Below are 27,624 nucleotides of genomic sequence, written 5' to 3'. Positions count from 1 at the left end.
TCTGGCAGAGAGAGACCGTGAGAGAGCTGGGAGGCACAGTAAGAGAGACAGAGGCGGAGAGAGAGGGAGAGAGACCGAGACAGGGACATAGAGACACATGCCTAGACACAAAGGGGCAGAAACAGAGAGAAAGAGAACAAGCTTCATCCTTGATCTTTACATGGCAAGGACATCTTAGAGGCTCATCATCCCACTCACACAGAACTGGCCCCTCCTTTGTGTTCCCACAGAACCACATATATAAATTATGCACATTCTAGACCCCTCTGTCATCATGATTCATACCTGAATTACAGTAATTTGTGTGCCTGTGTGTTAGTTTCTAACACAGCCTGACTGTGAGTTCCAGCTCTCTCAATGGACTAATCTCATATCTAACAGGTGCCTCATCATGACATCTAAAATGACATTCAAGGAATAGTCTTCATGTCCAATGTGGCATCCAATTATGTTTTAGAAAAATGTACCTTAATTCTTTATTGTTCTACAACATAGTCATTTCGGTTCCTAAAGTCATTTCAAAGCTCGGTATAAGAGAGCAGAGGTATATAACTGCTCAAAAATTCATGCAATGTACAGTTTCAAGAGTTTGAATTGTTCTGAGAACGCCTCTGCTAATGTATAAGATATTCATAGAGAACAATATGCCATATGGCAAAAGGATATTATCCCAGAGGGCCTGCTGTTACTTCTCTGAATATGACAGATGGTTATGTTTATCACAGGATTAACTTCATCAGCAAAACTTTACTCCCACCCATTGAAAAATTATGTGATTACAGAAATTCACAACAGTACTTTCAACAGCCACCACAGTCCTCTGAAAAGTTGGACTTGTACTTACTTGTTAAAAAGGTGATTGTCCACCTTTATCTTTGAATAGGCTTTGAAGTCATCTGGCATCAACATGACAGGGATTTGAACATGGCTCAGTTCATTGATCTAGGAAGATAGAAAATAAATAGCACCAGTTATTACCATTTGGTAGGAAGGACTTGACTTGAATGTGTGCTTGCCAAAAAAAACCTGGTGGACACAGAAACTTCCTTGCCTGCTGATTCTCTTCACTCCTTCCCAATATCTATTGTAAGCCCTCTCTGTTTTCCTCACTCCCTCATCAGACTTTACCATGGTTTCCTAGCTCTCTCCTCGCCCCTTCTGTTTGATGGCCTCTGGATGGCAGTGGCAAGGGTAGAACATCGGAGGAGGCCAGTCCTCAGGGCCACTTGTCCCAGTTCCTCCTGCTTCTTACCTTTACACTTCCCCTCCAGACCTTCAACCTGGCATCTTAGATGATTACATCTCCAGACAATATCTGTCTATAAAGAAAATTGAGTCAGGTGCAAGGGTTCACACCTTTAATTCTGGCTGCTTGGGAAGATCAAGGTTTGAGGCCAGCCAGGGCAAAAAAATTGTGAGAACCCCATCTCAACCAATAAAAGCTGGGCATGTGGTACTTGTGCCATCCTAGCTATGGAGCAAGTATAAATAGGAGATCCAGGTCCAGGCTGGCAGAATCAAGTTTAAAAATAAATACTAGAGTGGGGCATGAATTTGCCAACAGAGGAATCTTTCCTGAGGGAAAGAGAATGGGTTATGAACAAAACCTGAGCTAGGTGTGGTATACCCCAACACTTGGGAGGTGAAGGCAGGAAGATATATAGAGTTCAAGGCCAGCCTGAGCTGCACAGTAGGACCCTGTCTCAAAACAAAACAGAAAAAAATTTCCCAATACAAAAAAGGCAAAGATGGTATTCCAAAGGACAAAAGGTGGAGTCCAGTTCCATTTACATGCTGGTGAGCAGCAGGTAGGCTTCTGACATATGAGTTTGAAAACCTGTCTGGGTTAGTTGTTTTTGCATTTTGGGTCCCAAGCTATATTGCTTGCTTGTTGCTAGCAATGAAAATCACTTCAAAGGTTTATACCTCCAGCAGAATGAAAGACATTCTGAAATACACTCGATTCCAAAAAACAAGAACAAGACCAGCAAAAAATAATTTCCCAAACAAAAACGAGTTCCTCGAAAGAGCCCAGTTTTCAACACATTGCTATGTTCACAGTAAGCAAAGGAAATCTCCAGGACACTTTCCTTCCCTGCTGATTCAAATCCACAGTGATTAAATCATGCTAGGGTGATTCTTAAGCAAGTCTGAAGACAAATGCCAATTTTAACATTTTCTTGGGTCAAAGCTGGAAGTAGAGGAGAGAGATTTAAAGGGAACACAAGGAGAGAAATGGGATTGGTCTTTCCAGAGAAAAATAATCCACTTGTAGTTTAGTGATAGTTATGGGGAACAGCAAACCTATAGAACTCACAAGAGCTGGGATTCTTCAGAAGTTAAGTATTTTGCTGTCGAAGTGTGATATGAAGATAAAGGAGCAAAGGAGTTCCAGGATCATTCCTTGGAAAGGGAAAATTAGTACTAAAAACAATCCAATAAACTTTGTTTATTGGCTTGGCATTCTACCCAGACCTATCATTCCAGATGGCCCACCCCCAAACTGATTTATTATTACCAGTGTTTGTTTGTTTTGTGGTGCCAAGGATAGACCTCAGGCATATATTAGTCAAGAGTTCTGCCAGGTTTTTTTTTTCTGTTGTTGTTGTTTTTGGTGTGTGTGTGTGTGTGTGTGTGTGTGTGTGTGTGTGTGCACGTGTGTGTGTGTGTGTGTGTGTGTGTGTGTGTGTGTGACTCCTAGGGCTTGAACTTGGGGCCTGGGTGCTGTCCCTGAGCTTTTTTGCTCAAGACTAGTGCTCTATGACTTGAGCTGTTTTTGGTGTGTGTGTGTGTGTGTGTGTGTGTGTGTGTGTGTGTGTGTGTGTGTGTGTGTGTGTGTGTGTGTGTGTGTGTGTGTCTCTCCTAGGGCTTGAACTTGGGGCCTGTGTGTGTGTGTGTGTGTGTGTGTGTGTGTGTGTGTGTGTGTGCGTGTGTGTGTGTGTATGTGTGTGTGTGTGTCTCCTAGGGCTTGAACTTGGGGCCTGGGTGCTGTCCCTGAGCTTTTTTGCTCAAGACTAGTGCTCTCTGACTTGAGCCCCAGCTTTACTTCTGGATTTTTTTAGTGGTGAATTGGAGATAAGAGTCTCAAAGAGTTTTCTATCCAGGCTGGCTTTAAACAGTGATCCTCAGATTGCAGCCTTCTGAATGGTAAGGAATAACAGGCATGAGATACAGGCTCCTGGGTTTTTGTTTTGTTTTGTTTTTTAGACAAAAGCGTTTACTTTCTGATTGTCTTGTAGATACTTAAATTGGATGCACGTATATATTTATGTAAGTTATATAATATTCATGAAAGGACACAAAAAGATTTGCATTAACCATTGATACTATGAAGGAATGAATAATATACCTCTATGCCTTTGGAATAAGTATATATTATAAAATCCAAATTGTTTTTAATTTATGAAGATAAGAATGGTTTCACAGTTTATTAAACTTTTATTAGGTTAGCAAAATAAATGGAAATCACTAGTTATATTATTCAGGGCACATTTATAGTTCTTTCAGGTTGCAAATATTTAATGAACTTTTACAAGGAAAGGGCAATATGACTTTACACTTGTAAAGCAGTTAATGGTTGTCAAACTAAAACATTTTAATCCTGTTTGTGCTGACAGGCATATTTATGATCATACTTTTGTACGTGTATTAGAAATACTTCCATGCAGAGGAACCACAAACTAGATCTCCTTGGATCACAACTACCTTTTGGCCTAGCTGCTGACCATACTGCTGACAATAAAGAAGCCCTTGTGGTCAACATCAATAGAAACAAGGTCTAGAGTTCAAGCACCAGTACTAGAGCTTATACACACACATACAGACAAGAAAACAAAACAAAAGAACACCAACAAAAAAACCACAACCCTATTCTGGAAAAAATGTCTTTCCTGATAGCCAATGGGATTAGATACTACCATTCCCCTTATTTTTAAGATAAGGAAATCAAGAGTAGGTAAGATACGAGCAACTCAATGGTACCTGGAATCCAGCCTAAGCTTTTTTCCTTAGTCAAGGCAGCTCATTAGCATTATCTCAGATTAAAAAATTCAGGGAGTCTGACAGGCTGAGCCTCAGATTCCTTCAAATGCCTGCTTTCCCAGAGGGTTACGGTTCTCAGCAAGTTCATAAAACGATCTGAAATTTATGTCCTCATTTTGCTAAAAATTCCTAAAGGATTTCTTTTTGTAGGTAGTGACTGACTAGCATAAACACATGCTTAATGGGATATGCACTGTGGCCTACAGTTACATGAGCTGTCATTTCAATGGTACAATTCAAACCTAGGAAGGCCTGTGTCATGACTAGTTAACATTCCTTAGCATGTTTTGTCACTTCCATAAAGGGGAAATAAATATTCCTCAATGCTATTTAGATCTGTATCAATCAAAAAGATTAACCTTAAAAATCCAACATCGAGTTCCAAAACAAATTATTTATTAGAGATCCTTCCTTTATTCAAGTTATGATTAACATAAAGGAGAGCAAGTTTTTGAGAGCACTTCCTTTAAAAATACTACACAGACCACAAGACACTCAAATTTATCTTATATACAAGTTATGTCCAACACTGTAAAACATAGATTTGTTTTTATTGGGGGTTAGATCTGTTGATTAAAGTGAATTATCACTCCTCTAGATGTAAGACTGAAGCAGGATTGTGGGATCAAAGCTAGCCCGAGTTAAATATTGAGACCCTGTCTCAAAATAAATTCGAAAATTTAACTTACAAGGCTTTTCAGGTCAAGGAAAAGAATATGTTCATAAAAACGGAGGCATTGTTAAGGACAGTTAATTCAGCTGCATTGACTCTACATGGCAAGTTCTTAGATTAATACATAATTAGCAATTGATTTTCATTCAATCAAGAATGCATAAAAAAGCTCCCACCCAAAAATATTTTTAAAATCCTCATACCAAAAAAAAAAAAACCCTCCTCACATATAGGAGACACTGACATACTTAATCCAATTATAGTAAAGACAGTTCCCCACAAATTATGAGAAAATATGAGCAGGGAGAGTCTGGTGTGGGCAGCTGGAGGTTACACCGCTGGGTATAGACTATCAGAGGGCAGGGCAGGGCTGTTTCTGGGCAGTGAGTCTACCTGAGATTGAGACAAGAAGGGAGGTGGAAACAAAGGAGGAAGGATGATCTTCTAAGACCATCCTCCCATCTAAAACACACTTTGAAGCTGCATGCATGGGATAGCACATGCATGAAACAGAGATGAGGAGTCTGATCAAGAGACAGAGCTTTGAGGCCAGGCAGGCAAACGTTTAGCAAAAGCCTGTCTCAATAAACAAGCTGGGTAGTTCTGTCATATGCATGAGAGGTATGCATGAAAGGAAGATGCTCCAGGCCAATCTTGGTAAATATAAGAAACCTTACAGGGAAAGGAACAAAGCAAAAAGTTAGAGGGGTATAGTTTGGCAGTAGAGTACCTATCTAGCCTGAGTTTAAACCTTAGAACCACCAAAAAGTTACACATACACAAACATGCCAAAATACCAAAGTGGGCTTACTTTATCTCCCAAACTACATTCCTGCTGCTGACAAATGACAGCAAATTTTGAAATACAACTCAATAGTAAAAATAACTGATCATCAGAACAGAAGAAACACCAAGGATTCAAGATGAGCAAGGACACAGTGGGAAAGAGAAAAATGCAATGAAGAACTTAACATTATTATGTGGTTTAAATATTAATGAATTTCTTAGGGAAATCAAATAATAAATGTGCCATACCAGATACCATATACTTTGCCAGATTTTTTTCCATTGCTTCTGGCATCTTCATGTAAAAACAAAAACAAAATCAAAAACAAAAAACAAAACACACATGCACAAAACAAATTCACCATTTCTGTTAAAATTCTTTTCCTCCTTCCAAAATTTCTCCGTATCAATATTTGAAAATATTGCAGATACTCTCCACTGGCCTCAACTATAAACAAACAAACAAACAAACTCCTCTGTAGCTCTTCAGATGCTAAGAGTATACAAGGATTCTTCCATCCACATCATTTACTTGAAGCATTTTCTGCCCTGGCATTCACTGACTTTCAGAAGTGAATGAGCAGAAAATGAGAATTAGGAGTATTAGAAGGTTACAGACAAGAATCGTCACTGAGTCTGAGAATGAATCACAGCAGACTTCTGACTTGTTCTGAGCAGCTCCCGCCCCTGCTCCACCCCCACCCCCAGGAAAATCAGGTATATGTGATGGGAACTTTCACTCACACTCTTCTAAGTTAAATTATACAAAATGACTTCAGCATGACTTACAAACACCATCAAAATTGCATACCTCCACTGCACTCTTCCCCAGAGCCTCCTATGGGGTTGGCAGGGGTGGGTAAGGAAAGCAGAGGAGCCAAGAACCATGAGAACTTTTTGAGTTATCCTAAGAAATAGCTGCAGAGTAGTCAGGCTTCCTAGCTAACATAGAATTCCCTATGACTTACTCCTTAATTCAGATTTAAAAAAAATTCTGTGGCCATTTGGTAAAATAGAGACACCACCATTATTATGTGTTGGATATGTAGGGGCAATAATTATGACAAGCCTTAGTATCATAGAGCATCATAAAGCAGGCTTTCCCTTGTTTGATCCCAGGAGTTCATGACTATGTTGGATAAAATAGGATAGGAAAGAGAAGGGGAAGGAGAGAAGGAAAAGGAAAGGAAAAAATCCAAAATTGTTTTTTTTTGCCAGTCATGGGGCTTAAACTTGGGGCACTGTCCCTGAACCTCTTTGTGCTCAAGGTTAGCACTCAACCACTTTGAGCCAGAGTGCCACTTCCACCTTTTGCTGAATAGTTTATTGGAGATAAGAGTCTCATAGACTTCTCTGCCTGGGCTGGATTTGAACCACAACCCTTAGATCTCAGCCTCCTGAGTAGCTAGAATTATAGGCATGAGCCACCAGCACCTAGCTTAAGTCTTAGCTTTTTCTATTAGCATTCTTAATAAGTTTTAGGGGTAGTACCAAAGTGGCAATTTTTTTTCAACTGATTTTTACTGTTTGGTGCCTTATTTGTACTCTGTAGGGGGGGGGGTGCTCGCACACATGTGCATGGGTACTAGGGTTTGAACTCAGGTCCTAGGCACTGTCCCTTAGGTTTTGTTTTGTTCAGCATTGGCACTCTACTACTTAAGCCACAGTTCCATTTCTAACTTTTTGCTAGTTAATTGGAGATGAGAGTCTCGTGGACTTTTTTTGCTCCAGCTAGAAATCTCAATTCTTAGATCTCAGGCTCTGGAGTAGTTAGGATTACAGGCATGAGCCATAAGCTCTCATTTGGAATGTCTAATTCCATATAAGGGAAAAAATCCCTCTACTAATTTAAACATCATTTGGAAATAACTTGTATAATCTTGTAATGAATATAGGTTGAATACTAAAAGGATGCTTTAAAAAAAAAAAAAAGGTCCATATATGACTCAGACCTGTGCCTGCACTTGGGTAGTGTGGCTTATTATAACTTACTGCAAATTGAAGGGCAATTTGAAAGTTCTGAGGTTTCAGAGGGACAGGCAGAGCAAATTAGAGTCAATTACAGAGGTAGGAAAAACAGGCAGTTGAAAATGTTTGTGAAATGTATTTTTATTTCTCTTAGGGCAAGAGGTCAAGTTTCCACAGCTGTTCCATTAATATTCAGTTTCTAAAACTATTTTGGAACAGTTAGTAGCTTTGGCAGATAACACAGAATAAAAGATCTGAGTATATTTTAATTAAAATCTTCTTCTGAAACGTGAGCTACCTTCCAATAGCTAAGATATAAACACTTTATTTTGACAAGGTGAATTTGAAACAATTCTGATGGCAAAGCTGAGTAGAAATATGAACGACACAAAGGCCTCCCCCCCACTACTCAAAAAGCTAAATTAATACTTAAGGGGGATTTTTTTCTGCTGAACAAGAGCCATTAAGTCAATCTTCTGATTAATGGATACTTGACTAAAATTAAAATGTCATCAGAGATATTTAAACTCTGGTTTAGAATCTAACTTTAATTTACAACATAGACACAAACTCTCCTACCAGGAAAAGAGATGTCTGCAGGTTACATCAGAAACTTGTGATGAACAGACGTGGGTGTGGCTGACAGACAGGCCTAGTACAAATTTCATAGAAGAGAACAGTCATGCCAGGTGCCTGTGGCTCATACCTGTAATCCGGCTACTCAGGTGGCTAAAATCTGAAGATTGTAGTTCAGAGCCAGCCCAGTTAGGAAAATCTAGGAGACTCTTATCTCTAATTGACCACCAAAAAGCTAGAGGTGGAGCTGTGGCTCAAGTGTTAAAGTCCCCAGCCTTGAGCATAAAACCTAAGTAACAGCTCCCAGTCCCTGAATTCAAGCCTCAAATGGAGTCATGTTAAAATTTTACCTCCCTTAAATCACAGAATCTGACATGAAACTACCCAAGCAAGACTCAAAACTCACTGCGGTAAGATTGGCTTTAAGAACAAAATCAGTTAGATGATGGTGGCTCATGCTTGAAATCAGATTAGAGCTCCTCAGGAGGCTGAAATCTGGGCAGCCTGGGCAGACAAGTCCTTGAGACTCTTATTTCCCATTAGTCAGTAAAAAGTCAGAAGTAGAGATATGACTCACGTGGTAGAGTGCTAACCTTGAGGGAAAAAAGCCAAACAAGAGGTTAGGAATGTAGTTTAGGGGTAGAGTGTTTGCCTAGCATGCATAAATAAAATTCACTTAAAAAAAAAAGCCAAGTAACATTGTGAGGCCTGGAGCCCAAGCCACACACACGTCCCCCAAATCCAAGAAAGACTTGGCCAGTGAAAAGAAGTGCTTACAATGTGGCCCAATCCTTGATATCCTTGGAGATCTATGACTAAGAGTTGGCCCTGTCACTTCTCCAGGACTCTGGCTGGCTTTCTGGATCTCACTTGATACTTTTAGAAATGAGTTTGGGAAGAGATCTCAAATAAGGTGCTTTTTGTCCAGGACAGTGATTTAAAACATGATTAATTACCAGTCCTTTCAGGCTTGAGAAAATTTGCGACAAATTTGGATTTCTAGCTTCATTTAAACTCAAGAAGGTGCTGATCTGGCATTGGTGGGGCACCACTCCTCTGCCTCAGATTGGCTTCAGAGATGCACAGGTGGGCACAGTTCCCATCACTTTCTAGACTCCAGTCTGACTTGGCTCATTTCAGGGTTGCAGCCAGCCCAGATTCTGGTGCCTGGCTTGGCGAGGCAGTCCCACAAGCATAAATGAGTCACGACATGACATCTCAGAATTCGCCTAATTCCTTGAAGACACAAATGACCTCTTTAAAAGGCTCCTTGATATGGGTTTGGCTATGTTGGGCCAAAGGTAAGAGAAAAGCCACAGCTCACACATTCTAATTAAGACATGCATGCCTCTGGTACTTCTTTGAAATAAATACAAAGACATGAGAGGGATGATCATAACCATGAAGACTTGAAGAGCAAATCTGATTTTAGAAGGGCTTCTGATGGACATATCCAGAAAAGATAGAGGCAAGAGCTACATGGAGATGTCACTTAAATTCTTGTGCCTAGTGGATCTCCAGGCCGGCTTATCTCCATCTTCTTTCCCAGATAGAGAAGTCAAACAACCTCTTAAGGTCTGAAAGTTTGGTTTCTGCCACTTGTGACTAAAGACAACACTAAAACAAGTAGTGGATGTCAAGTGAACAGGAATTCCATTCACTGAATTCTAGTAATGATACAGTCACATGAAGAAACCGGATCTTGAAAGTTTCAAGTCAGGAGGCTAACTAATCAGGAGGCCAAGAGCTGAAGATTGAGGTTCTAAGCCACTTGAACAGGAAAGTCTGTGAGAATCTTACATCCAAGTAACCAGACGTGGAGACTCCTATTTCCACGGGCTGAAGTAGAGCTGTGGCTCAAGTGATAGAGTACTACCCTTGAATGAAAAAGCTAGAGGACAGAACTTATAGGCTATGAGTTTGAGCTCCAGCACAAGCATGCATGTACGTACACACACACACACACACACACACACACACACACACACACACGCGTTGCAAAGGGACATATTTTACTTTATAATGCCAAAAGATTTTCCCATATCCTGAATATATATCCTATAATGATAAACTCATTGATCAGTCACTGGACAATGGCGTATGGACAGCTGTTATGGTCAGACCCTCTCTCTCCTACCTCCCTGGTACTGGGGTCCAGTGGCTGTGCAGAAATGGGGTGGTTTGGCATATGACACTACAGCAATGTCTGCTGGAAAAGTGTCTGCTATAAAAGTAAGCCATGAAAGATGGCTTTTAGAAAACCAAATCCCTCACACATCACTAATAAAGCCTGTCAGATGATGGAGGCGAATATAGGCACACCCAGTTTTTTTGTTTGTTTGTTACTTCACCCAACTTCATAGCTATATAAAGATTCCAGAAGGAAATCATGGAATTTTTCTCTTTTGTTAGATCTGGGCTTCTGTTTTCCTTTCTGTGTGTTCATGGAAAGGCAGAAGGTGGGCCAGTCAGACTGCCCAATCCCTGATCCAAGAGAACAATATGAAGAAGGCTAGCATTTTGTGGGTTTTGTAGTTTCCAAGATTCCTGCTTTAGGTGATGAATTGCCTGTGTCTTTTTATCTCTTTCTCTTCCAGAAACTCTCTTAAATGACTATGGAGGAAGTGTGGGGTGGGACGAAGTAGAAAAACACACCAAAAATTCTTCCCCAAACTATGATGAGGGTAGAAAATAACAACAGAAATAACTTCTATCCTAGCCTCCAGCAGCCCCTTGGGTGGTCATAGAGGTTGAGTCCAGGTTGGGGACAGCAGGTGCATTGCCTGTTGCTAAACCACCTTATCCCTTCCCAGGAAACAGGAAGGGGTGGGGGGGATGGGGAGGTTGATTCCTTGAGACTCAGTCCCTAGAAGCTTCGGGCTCCATCGGGCAGGCACAGAGCAGGCTGGGCTGAACACTGCAGAGCCCAGAAGTGTACTGGTTTTGAGCCTCCATCTTCTGCTCTGCTGTGTAGCAGTCACACCTGTGGTGCCAGCTACTGCCTCAGGGATCCAGGGGGACTCAGGTCTGGAGAAAAAGCCCCAGGGAAAACTCCACCCATAGGCAACAACACAAAAGTTGTCTGTTCCCCAGACACCAACCAGCCAACATGTACCCTCTTCTAGGTACTCAGACCTTGCCAGCTTCTAGTGTCTCAGTCTGAAGTCTGAACAGATAAGCAGCAAGCTATCAGACGCCTAAAAAATCTCAGACATCTGTAATATTTTCTGTGAGATCTAACATGGTGAGAGGTTCAATCACAACATTTATGATTTCACCAAATACTATCATAATAAGGTAACCACCATCATCTTAATTCAAAGATCTATATTCTTTAAACCAAAAAGAAGGATGAGAGGAGAAAAAAAGAGGTTCCGGAGAGCTCTAGTATTGTCTGTCATGCAGAAAGCCATAGATAATGCTGACAATTGAAAAATCCATAAATATTAGCAGAATAGGTATATCCCCAAGAACTACAGAGGAAAATACCAGAGCAAAACAGGATGTGCATCTTTGTGACTTAATATGAAAAATTCTCCAAGTTACTGTAAAATGAAACAAAGCAAAATGTAGATGTTTTTAATTTGCTCTCTTTTCTTGGGTTCTGAGGATAGAACCCAGGGCCTTATACGTACATGCTCTATTATGTGTCTATACATATCATATATAATAATATATACAATGTACATGTATGCATATATCATATAATACAAAACATATATACACATATTTGCAAATCTTATATATTAAATAACAGTCATTCAAAATTCTTGCATTTGTCTATGAATCTTACTAAGGAGAACAGCGTAAGTGAAAAAGGAGATTTGGGGATCTGGGATGGAAGTGAAGCTCTTCTGTAACTGGCTACTTCTGTACTATCTTAATTCTTTATCATAAGTTATTTTTCTTTCTCTCTCTCTCTCTCTCTCTCTCTCTCTCTCTCTCTCTGTGTCTGTGTGTGTCTGTTCAGGTACTGGGGTTTGAACTCAAAGCTGGTACTTTACCCTTTCAGCCATAGCTCCATTTCTTTTCTGGTTAATTGGGAATAAGAGTTTGCAGACTTTTCCTGCTCAGGCTGGCTTTGAACCTTAGTCAGATCTCAGTTTCTTACATAGCTGCAATTATAGGTATGAGTTACCAGTGTCCGGCCAAATTATTCTCACAATAATGAATGACCAGAAAGTCAAAGTATCTTTGTAACATCCTATGTAGAGATATAATGTAACTCTAAGGAAAAGGTTTTCAAATAGGGTTGCATGCTTCCTGGGAAAAGATAGTAGGATTTCCCTGTCTCTTTCTGTTGTTCTAATAAGAATAACTTTTGTTACTGATCACAAGGTTGACATGTGCCTCATGGCTCCCTGTGTGCAACAGTTGATCATGAGCTGTGCAAGGTGTCACCTAGGGGGTGGGAGGTGAGGGGGGAGGATGGCAAGAATTCACACCTCGGTGGAATGGGCCCATGTCCTATGAGCCGTTCAATGGACTGCAAACGACTCTGTGTGCTCGGTTAAGTGGATGCACAGATCATACCATTTGGTTTTAACTAAGCTAAATTAACCTTCACAAAACAAGCAAATGCTTAAAAAGGATGCCTGCAAAAAACCCGCAGACTGAAGTATATATTAAAAACACAAGCAGCAGTTAATAAAGGCCTGCCCAGAGCTAACGCCCAGTGGAGCAGAGCAGAGCGCTGAGTGAGGTCTCTCCACCAGTTACATGAGGAGAAAGGGCTGCTGATTTTACTCGCTTACAAATAATGAAACAATAAGGAAAACTTTATTTAAAATATGGGTATCCATCCACTTTTGTTCATGATAAACTTTGCCTGAGTATACAATGCCTTGTGGTTTTAGCAGAGAAAGGCATGTGGCTATTAAAACACTGTAGTCATTTAGAAACAGCTCTCAGAGCTTGAAAACAAACACTAAGTATTACTAAAGTATTACTAAGGTATAAAGAGTATTAGTAAACCACCAGATTCAGTGGTTCATAAACTTTCATTAATTTCATGATTAATGTAGAGAAGTTAATCTGGGCATGGGTGTCTCTCATATGCAATCCTAGGCACTCAGGAGACTGAGATCTGAGGATCATGGTTCCAAGCCAGCCCTGGGCAGGAAAGTCTGTGAAACCCTTATCTCCACAATTAACCACCAAAAAGCCAGATGTGGAAGTGTGACTCAAAAGAAAAAAATCCTGACATGGTTCCCTTAGTAACAAAAATCAACAACTATACATTGCTGGAAAAAATGCTTCTTATTTCTACCGAGGCAAAAATGACTAAAGATTTGTGAAAACTTACATGGTATCCAATTCAAATGAATATCTTTGTCAGCGAATACTGACAGAAGCACAGAAAACACGGTTAATATTTCTGGACTCAAAAATAGGATAAATCTCACAGCTTGAGAGGTTTGTTTTATAGCTATATCAAAGTAAACAATTCTAACACTTCTCTAGGCTGGCTTTGATAAATTATTTGCTACATTTTAAGAATGACTATATGTAGTTGAGAGGAAAGCAGGGAACATGCCCTTTTGAAAGTTGTCCAATGTAAGAGATCAGTTATACACATTTTCTTTAGAAATGGGTGAACCTTGCCAGGGGTCAGAGATATCTCTCAACAGCAGCTACCTAGCAGCAAAAACTATAAACATACCTTGAGCTTCCTTTCAGAGTAAAGGTGAGACTCCTCCCACCACAGAAAAAAAATGAATTGCTTCCAAGAGAAACCAAATATTTGAAAAAAGAGTTTTAAAAAAAGCCCCCAGAGGTTTGTGATCTTGTTGCCCAAAACAATTCCAATACCATTTATGTGACCTCTGAAGAACTTAATAGAATATTCTAATTGATTAGATATATGGGCAGGTTTTTGTTCACTTGTAAAGCAATTTTAAACACTACATAAAAAAATGCAAAAATATCCCAACCAGATATTTAAAATTTTTTGTTATTATAAAGAGGGGTTATTATACAGAGGGGTTACAGTTAGGTAAGTCAGGTAATAAGTACATTTCTTTGTGGACAATGTCACCTCTTCCCTCATTCTTCCCCATTCTTTCCCTCCTGTCCCCACCCACAAGTTGTATAGTTCATTTTCAACATAGTGTCTAGTGAGAATCACTGCTGCATTTTATTTACCCTTTGTCACTCCATTTCCTTACCCTCCAAAAGACAGATAAATGAGAAAAAAACAACAAAAGACAACAAAAACAACAACAAAGAAAACCACCTCTTGTTTCCATTTCCTGGAGTTCATTTCAATATATAGTATTTTATAGGATTGGAGGCACACTTACACGTCCAGCTTTTTGGTGGTTACTTAGAGATAAGAATTATAGACTTTCCTGCCATGGCTGGCCTTGAACTGCAATCCTCAGATCTTGGATTATAGGTATGAGCCACTAGTGTCTGGCAATGTCACCATTTTAGACATGGCATAACAACTTTCCCATAGGCCTGGATTTTCCCCTCATAACAAGGAACACATTAAAAAAATGAGAAACTCTTCAGAAGGGGGAAAATGACCTTTCTCAGGTCATGAGAAGAAAAAGCAGTTAATGCCAGGCACAGATGTATCACATCTGTAATTGAGCTACTCAGAAGGCTGAGATCTGGAGGATCAAAGTTTGAAACCAGGCAGAGTAGAAAAATCTCCTGTCAAAAAGCAAGATGTGAAGCTATGGCTCAAGTGGTAGAATGTTAGCCATGGGCAAGCATTAGAGCCAGCTCAAGACCCCAAGTTCACAGTACCAGCACACACAAAAGAAGAAAGGGAGGGTTTGACTTTGTTTTGATATAGCCCCAGGCTATATCAACCTCACATCCACAGGGAACTCTATAGACTCTCAAGTCCGTAGCCCGTGTGTCCTGAAGTGGGTACAACACCAGCAGAAGTAAGATCACAATCACCTCGGTGACTTGGTCATTGCTATGGCATTTTACCAGGGAGCAGGGCTCCAGCTGAGTTTGGTGGGTATCTTGGGCAGTGCTTTCAAAGAGCTTGCAAAGATTTTGAAAGTTTGGGATAACATTGATATCACAAGGCTGGAACACAGCTCAGTAGGAGAGCATTGGCTTAGCAGGTATGAGATCTGGGATTCAATCCCCAGGACCAAACAAAAAATGAAGTACAAGATCAACAGCACTCCCCCTCCCCACCCATCCCCACCTCCACCCCCACCCCTTCCTCCAGATCCAATCATATGTTGGGCCCTTTAATTTCTAAAACATGCTCCTTCAAAAATTTCAGAGGTCACAGTTTTCTGGCTGATGTGCTGAATTTGTCATGTCTCCCTGGTGAAGTCAGTTCTTTAGCCTAAAGGACTATTTCAAGCATCTGTAGAAGCATTAAAAAGGGAGGGAAGATGTAAGTAAGCCAAGAAACAACACATGTTTTGCTCCAAAAAAAGGAGTAATTGTTTAGCAAACAATATTCTGAAGCTATTGTATTCGGAACAAGAGGATAGTGTTTTTAAGGCATACCAGATTACATTTCTTACATAATTTTCTTTTCTCACTGAAAATGTTCCTGAAAGTTGAGGATAAGCCACCCTTTCAACAAGCAGTTATAAAATGTTTTTGTAGTTGAGGTTTTTAGCACACCTACACTTACATAATAATGTAACTGAAGAAAATCGCATTTTCATAAAGATACAAATTTATTTTATGGGTTTTATTTGTTTGCTTTTTTTTTTTTTTTGTACTGTTCTTGGGGCTTGAACTCAGGGCTTGAGATCTGTCCCTGAGCTATTTTGCTACACTTTTTTTTTTGATAGTTAATTAAAGATCAGAATAGCAGACTTTTTGGCTCCTGTTGGCTTCAGACTACACTCCTCAGATCTCAGCCTCCTGAATAGCTAGGATTACAGGCACAGGCTACTGGTATCCAACTTTATTTTATGTTTTGATGCAAAGTACAGGTGTGTGATTCAAAAACATAATCATTAGCTTTTCAAAATTCTTTCTTAGATAGATGAATACCCACAAGTAAAGGTACTTTAAGTGCCTTACAAATGACAAAAATAACAAGCAAAAAACCCTGTCAAGAGTTTCACGATTCATTAATTTTCAAAAACATGTCATGGCAATTAACATATATTTCCTATCCACAAATTCTCCTATTCACAAACTGTCAAAAACACACAAATGCTGTTTTTATTTATTATTCTGGGAAAAAGAGCACTTGCCATGGTGTAAGTTTTGCATAAATACTTCTCTCTCCACCTCCTCTCACACCATTCTATGCATTCTATCAACTATAAAAATAGATGAGCAAAACAAACCAGAGAATTCCGTGACAGAGAATCCTAACTCTTAATTAGATTGAAGGACACTAATTCTTCATTCACCATATGTTATAACATGAATTCATCCAGAATGAATCCAATCATGTCCCCTAGATTGCAAACTTGGAAACTTCTGTAAGTTTGAACAAGAAATTGTACTCATAACTCTTACAAAATAGCCAGTGTTTTCTTTTATAACCAGAGCTCAACCATCATTTTTTACCTTTCCAGAATCATTTTCAACAAGATATAAGGTCAGACTGAGATCATTCCTTAAACAGCCCATTATTGCCCTAAGTGAATTAGGAGATAAATGATACAGATTTTAACTAGTCATATGTCTTCTTACTATGTTGGCGTACTATATTTCTTTTTTTTTTTTTTTTGTCGGTCGTGGGGCTTGAACTCTGGGCCTGGGCACTGTCCCTCAGCTCTTCAGCTCAAGGCGAGTGCTCTACCACTTGATTCACAGCACCACTTCCGGTTTTCTGGTGGTTTATTGGAGATAAGAGTCTCACAGTCTCTCCTGCCCGGGCTGGCTTTGAACTGCGATCCTCAGATCTCAGCCGCCTGAGTAGCTAGGATTACAGGCGTGAGCCACCAGCACCCGGCTATATTTCTTACTAAAAAGTCATTAGGTTTTCTCATGATCATCTGTCTCTTTTCCATCCATTCTAGGTATCCCAGAGTCATAGTAATGCCTTTCCCTGCTCACCCAGAATGCAGCATCTAGTTCAAGCCCCATAATGGACCAAAAAAAAAAAAAAAAAAAGAGTCATCAGGAAAGCCACTTGCTGTGGCTTTGTATCCCAGCCACTTGCTGGGATACTGGACAAACTATTCATTCAAATAACTTCTAACTCTAACATCGGAGTCATCATATGTCCAAGAACTCCCAAGGTGCAGTCAGGGAACAAACTCTCTTTACATTGCTGTTGTTTTCTTCCCCCACTGGTGGTACTGAGGAATTAATTTAGGGCTTTGCATTTGATAAGTAGGTGCTCTACTACTTGGCCCATGCCTTCAATCACCTTATGTATTGGTCAGTTCTGAGGTAGGGTCACACTTTATGCCTAGGCTGGCTTGGGCAGCCATCCTCCTACTGTGTCCATCCTTGGATTGAGGAGTCTCTGAAACATTTCTGCCCAAACTGGCATCAAACCACACCTACAATTTTCCTACCTCTGCCTATGAGAACAAGGATGATAGTTTTGAGCCACTGCACCAAGCTAACTTACGCTTTTCATTCTTGCCATCTCACTATGCAAAAGCTTTGCCTGTGTGAATTTAAAGTAAGAATTCCTATGATTCGGTGACTGCTATTATTTCAGGGCTTTAATGGGTCCCAGGTAAAGATTATATAAGGAGAATGTAAGACTAGAAGCAGTATTCATTGTAATAACAGGGTAAGACAAACATTCTTCATAATAAGAGAAAAGTTAAGTCTATGGATATCTTCTCTACAAGATTATAAGCACCTTAAAGATGGAGATTAGATCTATTTATCTTTGTATACTCCTGCCCCTCCTAGGGACAAACCACAAAGAAGTTGTGAAACAAAATGTTAACTAGTTCCTCAACTTATAAGCTATAAAAGTGATTTTATTATTACAACTAGAAAATACCAATGTTGATCTTCATACTGATTCTCTCAGAAAACCAAAAGCTTCCTAGCCCTGGTGGCTCATGTCTGTAATGATACTTAGTCAGGAGGCTGAGATCTGGAAGATCATGCTTTAAAGCTGCCCTGGACAGAAAAGTCTTTGGGACTCTATCCCCAATTAACCAGCAAAAAAGAGGATTAAAGGCATGGCTCAAGTGGTATAGGGCTAGCCTCATAAGCATGAGGCCCCGAGTTTAAACTCTAATGGAAGTAGAGGGGAAGAAAGAAAATCAAAATAAAAGCAACCATGCCAATGATTAAATTCTATTTACCAAGGAAACAAAATTTGGTCTCACTAAATGCAAAAACTTAAAAGTGAAATAGTCACCAATATGAATTCTACTAGCAGAGTAATTGCTAAGGAATTTTGTACATTTGCACAGTAATTTTTTTTAAAAAAAGAATTCATTATTTAAATCATCTTTATAATATTATCATCCTTTGTCATCAGCCACAGGCCCAGAAAAATGGCTATAGTTTAGGGAATAAGTCACATTTAAGAGCCATTAACATTAGTGTGCCTCTTCCTCTTCAGTGCGAGCCCCAAACCTTTTAAGTTTGGGTCAGGGGAGGGTGGTCAGCAGCAATCATCAATCAATGGGCTCTACTTAGTGGTATAGTTTGATTGGCCACTGACCTGACCACTCCACAGCATGGCCACTTGGGTCCTATGGAGATGGCCTCAGTTCCCACGCTCATCCCCTCAAAGTTCCACTTCCTGTCCTGTTGAGAGGAGGGTCCGAGGCTCCTGGTTGGAGCCATCAAGCTCTGATCCCAACAGTGTGTGGAGACAGACAAGGTGTGGTGCGGGGGCAGGAAGCCCCTGGGACAGCTGTTGCGGTTTGGAAACCCCTGCCTCCTATAGGGCCAGCCCTAATGTTTTGCTGACATCCTCCTAAGTACAGCCCCCCCCTCCCCCCCCCCACAAAGTGGGTATCAGAGCTAATACTGTGATGAGACAAAATAATGAGAATAGTTTTACCTACCATTCACATAATGTTTGCATTTCATTGTTTATTTGGTTCATCCTTAGAAAACTGAATGTTAACATTTTTCTTTTGGAAAGTGTATGCTAACAATTCTATGAATTTTTTATACAAGTACTGTTTCATGAGTTATATAAAATATTATAAAAATAGAAAAACAAAAACCACAAAATATGGTACACTACAGGAATTCTCCACACCAACCAACAGAAGAATATCAAGCAACTTCCTGTTGAATTCCCGTACAGCCTGCTGACAGCCAATCTGATAGAACAGATATTTTTCAAACTTGGGTTACTACTGCTTAAGAATGCACTCCACTGTAAGACACATGCACCTTTAAATTCACCACTTCCAAATAGACACTACTGAATTCTTTTTGTTGTTGTTGTTGTTGGTCATGGGGCTTGAACTCTGGGCCTGGGTGCTGTCCCTCAGCTCTTAAGCTCAAGGCTAGCACTCTACCACTTGAGCCATGGCACGCACCACTTTGGTTTTATCTTATCTCTTATTGGAGATAAGAATCTCATGGACTTTCCTGCCTGAGCTGTCTTTGAACTGTGGTCCTCAGATCTCAGCCTCCTGAGTAGCTAGGATTACAGGCATGAGCTATTGGCACCCAGCACTACTGAATTCTTAACAATGAAAGAGACAGCGGCTATTTTTGACATGCTCTCTTTAATATTCAATATATTAAATGCATGTGGCTAAATGCTTACAAACTTGAACATTCTTAAAAAACACAGATACATCAAGAGCATCCTAGACCTTTGATTATTCTAAGGAGACTATAGTAATATCTCTAATGGTGCCAGGTGCTAGTATTGGATGTCTTATTTCAAGGAATGTTATCTACCAACACAGTTAATTAGGAAACAGCTGATATAATTTTTGTTTCCAACAAAACAAAATTCTACATCATATTCCAACAACAAATGATGACTTGTAAATAGCATAAAAATAACACTTGGAAGTAATTCAAAACACAAATAATAACATCCTCACAGTAGAATTTCAGGTGTTTGGTTAACCACTTTCACTGAAGAGACAGAAAAACTTTAGGAAATGTCATTTTTTAAACCTGTTGCTTAGTTATATCAATCTCCCTAGTTTTATTCTTTTTGAATACTCTAGGGAGTGTCAATTCTATTTAGAAACAGCCAAAGACAACAGGGCCAGTAGTGACTTATGATAACATGTTCAATTCTAAGGAGGAGAGGAGTTTTTTCTAAAAGATTTCATTCAAAAGGACTAAACAACCTATATTTAACCTTCAGTAGACAGTGGAAGAAGGGAAGAAATCTTAGATATTCTTCACAAAGGTCTGACCCCCTCAGTTGGCTGGACTATTTGAATGATGCTCTGTTTGGTCAGCAGGCTGCATCTGATTACTATAAATGCCCACAAACAGGCACCATCACTGGTGCCACGCTTTTTCCTCTACCCAATTTCTAATTTTAACTTGGACTTACCGTGGCCCTGATGAGCCAAGGAGGTTTCATTATGTGGTTTGCATTCTCTCCTCTAACCCTAGGGCAAAGGAAGCCAAAATTGAGTCTTGCCATGGTTATTACATGTGGGGATGTAATCAATATTACTTCAAATGCTATACCTCGTAGCTCTTCAAAACATATTTAAGAAGCTTCTTCGATATTAAGACACTCCATTAATAAATGACTTATGACTGCAATGACTACAGTCATTTTATATATATAAATATATATATGCATATAAATACATGTGTATTTATATATAAATATATGTATAAATATACTATATAAATATATGTATATACTATATAAATATATGTTCATAACTATATGTATAAATATATTATGTGTGTATAAATTTATGTATTCATATAATTTATTATATATAAAATTATTTATATTTTAGTATGACTGCAAAAGGCAGTCATACAATGCAATATCCATATGTGAGAGTGGAATTAGGAAAATGGAGGGGATGGGTGGGGTTGGGAGAGGTGGGGAAGAATGATGGAAGAGGTGGCATAGATCACGATGCATTGACTCATAAACTGGCCTGTTTTATGGAACCCCCTTATACAACTACTTAAAGGTAATAAAAATGAATGAATGAAATAAATGACCAGACAGAAAAGATCCTTATAACATGCGATGGAGATTTGGCAGTGAAAACTGCTTGTTCTTGTGGATGTGAAGCCACCATGTCAGCAGTTTCTGGAACTGTTCTGTTTGCTTTGTTAGCAACGATCCTACTGTTCTGTTTTTGCAATTAGCAAATATATGATTATCAGTAAAACACTAGAATGAGCCACAGAGAGTACAAAAAAAGAAAGCCTGAAAACCATCACAAAAAGGTCATGCCTTATAAATCCTGATTTCTGGAACCCCAACACCCCTGGTAAGCTCGGAATAGTTATGCTAATTTGAGGTAGAGCTCATCATCTATCATTAATGAACATATCTAGGATCTGAGTCTTTTCACCTGCCACTGCCATCTATCCTAATTAAGCCAGCAGACTCAGGCAAGACTGGACACATCGATTCTCTAAGTTTTCTTACAAGAATAAGTGCTATTGGTTAGCAGTGTGGAAATGGAGGCTGAAAGAGATGGTCAGGAACTAAAATGGCAGTTCCTCACAGATCAGGAAAGCAGCACAGTAAGACAAGAGTGCACTAACACACCAGATGTTCACTTTACTCTGTACTGAGGCTCAACAGAAAGTTCCTTTGCTTTAGCAGTAATCATATATATATATTTTTTTCTTCTTTCTTTCTTTCTTTTTGTACTAGTACTGGGCTTGAACTCAGAGCCTGGATGATGTCCCTTTTCATTTCATTCAAGACTAGTACTCTACCATTTGAACCACAGGTCCACTTCTACCTTTTTGGTGACTTAGAGATAAGAATCTCATAGATTTTCCTTTCCAGGATGGCACTGAACCCCATTCTTCAGGTCTCAGCGTCCAGAGTAGCTAGGATTACAGGCATGAGCCACTGGTACTCAGCCTCTGAATATGTCTTTTAAAACAGGCTTAAAAAATAATAATGATAATAGTGAGCTGTAGTTGTTATGGGCCTAATTTATCATTTGTGTATGTCCTCTCCCCTGCGCCATACTCCATCATGGTTGAAGCCCTATATTTGGAGATGGAACTTTCAGGAGATAATTAAGGTTAAATTAAATCATAAAGGAGTGGACCTTATCCCATGGGATTAGTGTCCTTCTAATAGGAGACACCAGAAAACCTATCTTCCTGCCCCATTTACACCTTCACACCTGTATAAGGACCAGCCCTGTGAAAGGCTGTGTGAGCACATAGCCAGAAGGTATGTACTGAAAGTGAGGAAGGGAACCTATACCAGGAACCCAACCCTCCTAGAGCCTGGATATTGGGCTCTCTAGACCCCAGTGTGGCAAGAGAATAAATATGTCTTTAAGCCATTCTGTCTACAGTATTGTTATGTCAGCTCAAGCTGCCTAGTTCAGTAACCTATAGAATAACAATCTGAGTTCACATTGACTTTTAAAAAGCAACAAGCACCAGCTGATGCTGGGCATCGGTGGCTCATACTGTAGTCCCACATACTTGACAGGTAGAGAGCCAAAGGATTAGTCTGAGGACAGCTTGAGTAAAAAACTGGAGAGACACTCCCCTTCCTCAACAATCAGTAACTGCATGTGGTATAGTCCTTCTGTCACCCCAACCTTAGAGAAGTATAAAGTCAGTCCAGGCAAGCCCAGCATGTATGTGAGACCCTATCACAAAAGTAAAACAAAAGAGCTGGGTGGGGGAGGGTGTAGTGCAAGAGATAGGACACCTACCTAGCAAGTACAAGGCCCGGAGTTCCAACAACAACGAGAGTAAATAAGGAAAAGGAAGGAAGTTCTTTCTTTACAGGAGAATCCCAACTAATAAACGTAGAAGGAATGATGAAAATAAGTCAGCAGTTTTCAACTACTGTAGTAATAATTGTTTCAGGTTAAGAATCTGCAGTGGAGTGGGGGAAGAATGGAAAGAAGGAATGATGTGTCAATACAATCGTCTGTTTCCTGTACAAATATGAAAACGGAACGAGGATATCCTGTAAGACAAGTTGGGGAAAGACTGATGGAAGAGGTAACACTGATCAAGATGCATTAGACACATAGATGGACATGTGAAATTGAAACTCCCTTGTACAACTATTTGAAGGTATCAACACATTAATTAAAAAATAATCAACAACAGATACCAAAATTAGGAAGCAAAAGTATGAGGAGAAACAGGATGTCCACACAATCTCCACATATCTCTCTATAATATACTTCAGAACAAATGGGAAAATACTGAACTTTATAAGCTGACATCATCAATAAACAAGCCCTGCCCATTATGGAAGAACTACATGAAAGGCTATTGGGATATTTCATGTTATTTGTGCAACATTTTTATATGCCTGAAACCATTTCCAAATAGAAATCAAACACTAATATTTGAACGAAGCTTTTAGTATAGGACACACATGATTGTTTCTAATCATTGGCACCATGCGTACTAAAGTTAGCAACTTGGCCTTAGATCAATTTGCAGTTTTCACATCATATATCTTACATACAAATAATGGTCATGTTCTAGATCCTATTGGAATATGTAATATCTTCCTGTTCCACAAGCAGGAAGGCGGTAACTCAAGTGTAAAAAACACATTCCTAGCATGTGGCCCAGTCTGACCTCAGTGTTGAGCAAATAAAGAAAATTAAATCTTAGGATTTATTTTGAAATAAAAATAGGCAGGGTAAATTGTGTGTGTAAGCATGTGCGTGTGTGTGTGTGTGTGTATGTGCACACCCTACTACTAAGGCTTGAACTCAAGGCCTGGGCTCTTTTAACTTTTTTTTTTTGGGGGGGGTGGGGGGGGAGCCAGGCATGGGGCCTGAACTCTGGGCCTGGGCACTGTCCCTCAGCTCTTCAGCTCAAGGCTAGCGCTCTACCACTTGAGCCACAGCGCCACTTCCAGCTTTTTTCTTTTTTCTTATGTGGTGCTGAGGAATCGAACCCAGGGCTTCATGCATGCAAGGCAAGCGCTCTACCACTGAGCCACTTCCCAGCCTCTCTTTTAACTTTTTTTTTTTTTTTTTTTTTTTGCTCAAGGCTGACACTTTACAATTTGAGCTACACCTCCACTTCCTGTTTGTTTGTGTGTGTATGTGGTTAATTGGAGATAGGAGTTTCATGGACTTTCCTGCTTAGGTTGGCTTTGAACCATGATCCTTAGATCTCTGCCTCCTGAATAGCTAGTTCAAAATACTCCTGACTCTGCACATGATCAAGTTTTATGAATAATTCCCAATCAGGAGATTATACAATGTAATATATATACAATGTAAAATATACATTTTACATTGGGAAAGTAGTTAAGCTTTATGCTTTTTGTACTCTTTAGTTTTTTATTTGTGTAGCACCTTTTCACCCATCATTTAAAAGAATCAACAATATCAACATATCACAAGTTCTACATTAATTAGGGCTGAAAATACATCAGGTGTCTTGTTAATTGTTTTATAGTCTGTGAAAAAAATGGCTCAACTAATATACATTTCCACACATACACATACAGATAAGAAAACCAGGCCAAGAGTAGAAAGCTTATGGCTCAAGGGCATGAAGACCTCTGTACTCAGGAAAAAGCAGATCCAGATCTGGTTCCAGCCACTCCCAAATCTGTGCTCTCAGCCCAGGCTCCCAACAACCTCTTACCTGTATACATATAAATAAATGAAAAGGAAATGAATTTTAAAAAAAGAGAGCTGGGCATTGGTGGCTCACACCTATAAGCCTAGCTATTCAGAAGGCTGAGATCTAAGGATCATGGTTTGAAACCAGCCTGGGCAGAAAAGTCCCCCTGAGACTCATCTCCAAAACCATAATGTAGCTGTAACTCAAAGTGATAGAGTGCTAGCCCTGAGCAAAAAAAAAAAAAAAAAAAAAAAAAAAAAATGCTCAGAGAGCTCCCAGGCCCTGAGATCAAGCCCCATGACTTGAAGAAACCTGCTCAACTATTTAAAGTAGCCAGAGGAAAACTGCTTACAAGATAGATGATAGCACAAAACCTCCACATGAAATGTAATTGCCCACTCCCCTCACCCCTATTGGGAACTGAATGTAGAGCCTCAGGAATGCTAGGAAAAAGCCCTATCACTAAAGTCACATTCCTAGTCCTTTCTGGTTTTTATTCTGTTTTTGAGACAGGGAGGGGTTGGAGACTTGGTGGATGCTGAGTCCTCAACTGGACTGTCATCTTAGATGTCACATTCAACAGCTGTCCTGGATGTGCTATAACAACTCTCCCCACAACTAGGAACTCCAAGAGCAGGGCAAGAAATACACTTTAGTGTCTTATTGTTTTTTCAGATCTGTGCTTCCGTACAGTCACAATTGGGTACAAGCAAATGAGGGACAGAAGCACGTGAGGCCCCGTGTCAACAAGCTAGAAGATGTCTTCAAAGCCCTGCCAGATGTGGTCTCTAGAACATGGTGTTTCCAGTTCACGTGTCTGGGTTGCTGTGTGGACCCACTGACTCTACAACAAGGCTGTCATACGTGAACACCTTTACCTGTCACTGTCCTATGTGTACCCATCTGCTACTTTGGAGTAGACACTTAATAGATCCTGCTGATTCTGATGCAAACAGAATGTTAACCAGTGACCCTCCCTGGAGAAGTGCAGCTGCCAGTCCATAGACCAGATGTGGTACTACTGAGACCAGTGCACCAGGAGTATCTCTGAAACATCTGGCCACAAACAACAGTAGCACAGGGCTCAGCCAAACCCAGTATCAAGAAGCAAAATGTTCTAGAATTCTATTTCTCTTCATACCACCAGCAAACCTAAAACTAACAGGCGTCACACCTTTTGCTTTCCGGTGTTATAATGCTTTACTCTGGCATGTCCCCTTTCTTTCCTGCTTCTTGCTTACCTTTCAAGTTCATTTCCTTCAAGGCTGCAGATTTTGGGGGAGCCTTTTGATGCTTGCTGACAAGGCTGTTGGAACATTAGAGCTTGGTATCCTTTTTTGTTGTTGTTGTTTACATCTTTGCAGCAAAGTTACACCATGTTCTGCATACCTCACTGCTAACTTGTTTGGCATTTACTTGCTTGTTTGTTATAATTAAATAGCATCTTTTGAAAGTCCAAATTTGGAAAGTCAATTAAGGGCTGATTATTCACATTATAAAAGGAGATGACTTTAAAAAAGGATTCACTGAGGGTTCTTTTCCAAAGTCCAATCACCTCTCCCTCTCTGCCTCCCTCCCTCCATCCCTCCCTTTCTCTCTCTCTCTGTCTCTCTCTCTCTCTCTCTCTTCTCTCTCAAAACGCATTTTTAGGGGACTTTGATTTCTAATCTATGGAGAAACCATCTAAAAGGGAACATACCCAAAATCACCTAAAGCAAAAATCATCTCAAAATTTACTGAATATCTATGGTCTTTTACTACACTGGAAAATGTCTTCCTTAACTGTCAACTATCTTCTTTCTAAAAATAGCCTCAAACACTTGGTAGTTTGTGTCCCCAGACCAGAATAAAGGGGTTGCAACGAAGTGCCAGAAACAGATAACTGTGTGAAGGTCAAGACAGAGCATAGGAGATGTGTGTGTGTGTATGAGAGAGAGAGAGAGAGAGAGAGAGAGAGAGAGAGAGAGATACATGCATGCGATACCAGGGCTTGAACTCAGGGCCTTGGGCTCTTGCTTAGCTTTTATGCTCAAGGCTGGTACTCTACCATTTGAGCCACACTTCCAGCTCTAATGTACAGAGCTTTTTTGTTTTTTGCCTTTTTAAGGACATTGAAAGTACTCTGTACGACATTACACGGGTGGTACCAGTCATCAAACATTAGTCAAAAACCCACAAGAGTATGTAACAGAGAGAACCTCAGTTTAAATCATGGGTTCAGACTGGTGAAGGAAGGTGTCTCAAGCCAGGGAGGCTGAGTGTATATGTTTAGAAGGAGTATATGAAAACTATTTATTTCCCACAAGTTCTTGGTGAATTTTCAACTTTTCTAAATAATGTTCATCTAAAGCTGGGTATCAGGTCTGTAATTCCAGGTACTCAGGAAGATAAAATCTGACTCAAGGTTTAAAGCCAGCCCATTCAGTAAAGTTTGTGAGACTCCTATCTTCAAGTAATCACCAAAAAGCCAGCAGTGGAGCCGTGACTCAAGTGCTAGTACCAACCTTGAGCAAAAATAATAAGGAGCAGTACCTAAGCCCTGAGTTCAAGCCCCAGTACTGGTGTATGTGTGTCTGTGTGTGTGTATATGTGTGTGTGCACGTACCCACACATACACAATCCTCAAGTATACTAATAAGAAAGTATTAGGTGTATGAAGTGCTGTAATAGTATTGAGAGGGAGTAGATGTGTTCAATGAGTTTGTCTGAGAAGGGGATGCTGGAGGGAGATAGGGAAGGAGGGAAGGGACAGAGGAAAGGAGGGTTTGGATAGAAGAAGAGACAGTTAAGGGCTTCAAGGAGCTGAACAGATGAGGTCTGATTGCCAGGCTGGTTTCTGTGCAAAGTCAAAGAAGGTTTGGAGCCGGAGGAATGCATGAGGTTATAAGATGGGACCTTTAAGAACAACTCCACAATGGCAATCAGAGGAAGGATGG

The 27,624-nt window shown here is 40.0% G+C and overlaps 1 protein-coding gene across 1 annotated transcript in view; it reads right to left on the bottom strand.

Annotated features, from left to right (window-relative positions):
• The window catches only part of Pip4k2a (phosphatidylinositol-5-phosphate 4-kinase type 2 alpha), a 156,091-nt gene that overhangs the window by 59,833 nt on the left and 68,634 nt on the right, over positions 1–27,624 (bottom strand). Inside the window, exon 2 of the mRNA XM_042686003.1 lies at positions 845–942. Coding sequence (XP_042541937.1) covers positions 845–942 — 98 coding nt within the window. The remainder of the gene's footprint in view (positions 1–844; positions 943–27,624) is intronic.

Source organism: Dipodomys spectabilis, unplaced genomic scaffold (assembly GCF_019054845.1).
Source record: "Dipodomys spectabilis isolate Male_0828 unplaced genomic scaffold, ASM1905484v1 ptg000096l, whole genome shotgun sequence".
Lineage (NCBI taxonomy): Eukaryota > Metazoa > Chordata > Mammalia > Rodentia > Heteromyidae > Dipodomys > Dipodomys spectabilis.
Note: the sequence above shows the minus strand (reverse complement) of the source record. Positions and strands in the feature narration are given on the sequence as shown.